The following is a 5,023-nucleotide window of genomic DNA, read 5'->3' as shown; positions in this document are numbered from 1 at the left end:
TCTGTGACAACCCTACACTCTGTGTCTGTGACAACCCTACACTCTGCGTCTGTGACAGACTTAACTTTCTTTTACCTTTTCATCTTAAATTTAGAAAAGCAAAACTTAGAGAAACTATCCCTACTTACTCAGCATCAACTTGGGGAATCAAATGCAAATGATGCTGTATTTTGTTATTTTTTTGTCTCAGTTCTTTGGGGGTGGAAAGATCTCTGTCTGTAGCCTAAGCTATCCTTGAGCTAGTGGCAATCCTTTTGCTTCAGGCTCAGAGTGTGCACACTCTTGCTGTCTCAGACATTTGCTGTTTAGTCGCTGGGATACTTGGCAGATATAAATGACTTCCTGGGCCATTTTCCCAGCTTTACCCTTTATTTTTCTAGGTTCTTCCCTTCTAAGCCACTGATGTAAAAACCCTGCAGGATTCTGCCACCATTTGGCAGTTAAATGATAAATGGGAGAAATATAGGTATTGTCTAAGCGAAGTCTAAATGAATTGTTTTAATAGTCAATTGTGTGTACCTGATGAACATCTACAGAAATCAGACCAGTGGGAGTCAGCAGGTTCAGAAACTAGTCCCTTGCTGTTAGATCTGTTGTGTGTTCAGTCCAGGGACAGAGTTGCTCTTTGTCATACTGCAATGATGATGGCATCCAAATTGTCCTGACTCTAGAGATCATGCTGGGATTTCCCATGGCTGAAGGGATACTGCAGTAGCAGTCCCCCTGAAACCAGGGCATGCAGCAAATACCACAGAGGCAAAGGAGACGTGGAGAAGAAAGGCAGATAAAGGACGTTTCCCTTGTCTTTTTCAGATATACATGAGCCCGGAGGTGATCCTGTGTCGGGGCCATTCCACAAAAGCCGATATTTACAGCCTTGGAGCCACGCTCATCCACATGCAGACGGGCACCCCACCCTGGGTGAAGCGCTACCCTCGATCAGCCTACCCTTCCTACCTATACATTGTAAGTGAGAGTCAACTGGGCTTTGCGAAGTGCATTCCACCACCTCACACCAAAAAGCAAGAGTAATGGGAGATTTGTGACCCAGGAGAGGTGGCTCCCAATTCTGTTATTGACATGAAAGGCTGTTCAAATGCAAACTGACTGAAATGAGGGGACAGAATTTACATGCTATCCCGTTGTGGGATTAGACACACTTAGAAACATCAGATTCTGACAACTCTGTCAGTTCTTTTTAAAATAAGAAAATATAGTAGTTTTGCTTTCTGTTCCCCTCACCGCCCCTTTGCTTTGCTGAACAGTCTAGCATAGAACAGAGTTTGGGAGGAAGCAGATGCAGGCATTTCCCTGCTGCAAGAAGCTGTCACGGCTACTTTAAACCCAACTTTACACCAAAGCTGGTTTAAGCACCCGAGGAAGTTGGAGAGTATTTGCTAGATCACGCAGTGGGCCATAGGTCTCTCCCCAGCTTCTCCTGCAGAAGCTGTCTCTTCTCCATCCATGCTTACACACTGCTTTGTTGGCAGATCCACAAGCAGGCCCCGCCCCTGGAAGACATTGCTGTTGACTGCAGTCCAGGCATGAGGGAGCTGATAGAAGCTGCCCTGGAGAGGAACCCCAACCACCGCCCCAAAGCAGCAGACCTACTGAAACATGAAGCCCTGAATCCCCCAAGAGAGGATCAGCCACGATGTCAGAGTCTGGACTCTGCCCTCTTTGAACGGAAGAGGCTGCTGAGCAGGAAGGAGCTAGAACTTCCTGAGAACATTGCTGGTAGGACGCCGTGCTGTGGGTGTGTGGGTGTGTGCGTGTGGGTGTTAGGACGCTGTGCTGTGTTTGTGGGGGTATGTGCCTGTGGGTGTATGACACCATGCTGTGTGTGTGTGTCTGTGTGTGTGTCTGTGTGTGTGTGTGTGTGCCTGTGGGTGTATGACACCATGTTGTGTGTGTGTGTATGTGTGTGTGTGTGGGGGGGTGTGCCTGTGGGTGTGAGGACACTGCTGTGTGCCTGTGGGTGTGTGCCTGTGGGTGTGAGGACACCGTGCTGTGGGTGTGTGGGTGTGTGACACCATGCTGTGTTCGTGTGGGTGAGGGATACCATACTGTGTTCGTGTGGGTGTGAGACACCATGCTGTGTGCATGTGGGTGTGTGTCTGTGGGTGTGGAGCCACTGGCCTCCCTCCTACTGTCCATAGCAAAGATCTGATGTGAGTCAAGAAAGCACGTGTGTGTGTGTGTGTGTGTGTGTGTGTGTATTATTGGGGAGCAGGGGTGGAGCTGGGGGTGAAGGTCAGCCGTGATACATGACAGCACATGCCTGTAACACCACCTTTTGGATAGGGCAGATAGAAGTTCAAGGTCAACATCAATTACTTGAGATTTTGTCTTAAAAAGAGAAGAAACTGGGCATAGTGGCATAGGCAGGAGGGCCATAAGAGCAAAGCCTGCCTGGATTACTGAGTTTGAGTTCAAGGCAACCCTGGGCAGCTTAATGAGATGTTTTGAAATAAACTGTAAAACATGCTGGAGCTGTAACTTGGAGGCAGAACACTTGCCTATCATGTACAAAGTTTGAGTTCCATCACCTGCAACACACACACACACACACACACACACACACACACACACACACACACNCACACACACACACACACACACACACACACACACACACACACACTCATACACACCAACCAGGCACATCTCTAGAATTTAAGACAGGAAGATTTCCCAGATGATAGCACAACGTAGTGACCCCTTACCTAAATGAAACAGAAAGGGGTGACTTCCCAAGTATCATGCAATATCATCGGAGAAGCAGAAGAAACCATTCAGGCAACACTGGGCCAGCTCGCCCATCCCCAGAGTTCTAGCTGGTTTCAGTGTGAACTGAGGTCATTGGATGGCGCCTCTGCTTTGTGTTATTTGAAACAGAGTATCCTTTGACTTTAGAAACAAACCGAGAGTGGCGGCCTGCGGTTAGTGGTTGCGCGGGCTTCTGGGTATTCAGCCTTGGATCCAAGTGCTGAGAAAGTACCAGGTCTAACGCTACCTTGCTTTTTTTGTCTTCTGCTTGAAGTCTCCATGTTGGCTATGAATCCTTCCTACCTAGGAGGGCCGGTGTATCCCACCCCTACCCCCTGAGCCTGGAGAAGGCTTCTTCTATTCATTCACGTAGATCTAAAGTCAGAGGTCAAGCCTGAAGTGCCTGTCTTTCTTTATACCTGTCTAATTTCACTATATCTAGTGTGTGGGGGGGAATGAAGTACTGACAAATACGCTAGAGTTTCTACTTCATTCCTTGTCTTCATTGACCCCCATTTGAACCCTGTGATCTGTGTGTGCTATTCCATAAGTAGCCCAGAGTATTCTTAAGGCCATCTGTGTCAGAGCCACAGCTGGGGACTGTCCTTAGCAGAAGGGACATGGAGTTGTTACTTGCTGGGCCATCCAATCATTTATGTTATTTCCCCATTGTTTCCATGTTGCTTCTGCAGATTCATCATGCACAGGCAGCACCGAAGAGTCCGAGGTGCTCAGGAGACAGCGTTCCCTCTACATTGACCTTGGAGCTCTGGCTGGCTACTTCAATATTGTTCGTGGGCCACCAACCCTGGAATACGGCTGATGGATGACTTTGTTGACAACCAAGTAGGATATTCTCTCCTGAATGTTGGTTTTGCAGACCCTACACAGTGGCTCTGGATAGTGAATTTTACCCAGGTTTTTAGGGGTCAAGGAGGCCTCTAGTGACACAGGAACGTTGCAGCTGTGGCCCTTTTGTGAAGCTACTCTGACATGTCCCGGAGCCCAAGGTTCTCATTTCTCAGGTGGTGGGACTGGACAGAAGGGAGTGGCAAGCTCAGGGAAGGATCATTTCTGGTGATAATTCCATTCACTTTGCACTTTGATGGGCATTAAAAAAATAGCCCTCAGAAGATAGTAACCTCAATTTCCCTTTCTTATTTAAACATGGGGTCTTCATTCAGCTCAGAAGACCTGATCTGTGTATATGCTGGTGTGTATGATACGTAACTCTTTGAGCCTTGGTTGGTCGAATCTAGTGTAAGTTTAATTAATTGTATGTGAATGGAACAACTTTAATATTACAGCAATACACTGGACTAGTGTCTCACAATGGCTGATTTACTCAGAACCACCTGACAGCAGGCCACTAGTGACAGTTTCTGTTATGTTCCTATGGAAACACTGTATACTGTACATACTATGCTTAAAACATTTAAAACACAATGTTTTAAATGTGGACAGAACTGTGTAAACCACATAATTTCTGTACATCCCAAAGGATGAGAAGTGTGACCTTCAAGAAAATGGAAATATTTGTAAATTCTTGGTAATGCTTCCATTGTAATTAATGAAACTATTTTCTTTAAAGCATTTCTATGTTAAAATAGCATACTGTGTATGTTTTATTCCAAATTCATTCATGAATCTTTCATATATATGCATATATATATATATACATTGTAAAGTGTACATATTCTTATTTAAAGTATATTTTACATTATGCAAATGAACTTCAACATTTTAGTCCAATGGGACTAGTCAAATAAACCAAATAAACTGAGTATTTTGTCTTAATTTTTGAGATTGTGTATTTCTCAGCTGGGTCACAGGGTTGGGTTAGACGTTGGAGGGAGGTCATACATCTCAGCCACCAGAAGCTTTGTCACTGGCTGGCTCCTCTGCCATGGAATGCCTTCATGCTGAATTGGTAAATGCTTTATCCTTGGTTGGCTGCACTGACACAGAAAAATACCTGTGACTTGGGGAAAGTGGTGTTCCGCACTGTCTTGTGTCTTGTGTTTATACAGTTGTAACACCTTGAGTGCAGACTTGCAAGCTGTTTACTTGTGAATGCTAACACTAGTAACTAACTTGCTTGTAAGGCAAATCACATTCACCAAATTCCAGTGGAGACAGTTAAATGGGAAGGCACATGAGACAGCTAAGTGATAGAGTGCGGCCTTCCCACATGTGCTGTATACAGTGTACTGTGCCTCTGTATGGTAATCAGCATCCCAGCACTGTGTAAAAA

The 5,023-nt window shown here is 45.7% G+C and overlaps 1 protein-coding gene across 2 annotated transcripts in view; it reads left to right on the top strand.

Annotated features, from left to right (window-relative positions):
- Positions 1-4,564, top strand: part of Map3k8 (mitogen-activated protein kinase kinase kinase 8) — a 26,323-nt gene extending 21,759 nt beyond the window's left edge. The window contains exons 7-9 of one of the 2 annotated variants that reach the window (XM_021214795.2): positions 814-966; positions 1,491-1,737; positions 3,462-4,564. In XM_021214795.2, coding sequence (XP_021070454.2) covers positions 814-966; positions 1,491-1,737; positions 3,462-3,592 — 531 coding nt within the window. In that variant the 3' untranslated portion in view covers positions 3,593-4,564. The remainder of the gene's footprint in view (positions 1-813; positions 967-1,490; positions 1,738-3,461) is intronic. The other variant, XM_029546959.1, reaches the window with a different exon arrangement.
- Positions 4,565-5,023: the final 459 nt, after the last annotated feature.

The sequence above is a fragment of the Mus pahari genome, chromosome 15 (genome assembly GCF_900095145.1).
Source record: "Mus pahari chromosome 15, PAHARI_EIJ_v1.1, whole genome shotgun sequence".
Taxonomy (NCBI): domain Eukaryota; kingdom Metazoa; phylum Chordata; class Mammalia; order Rodentia; family Muridae; genus Mus; species Mus pahari.
Note: the sequence above shows the minus strand (reverse complement) of the source record. Positions and strands in the feature narration are given on the sequence as shown.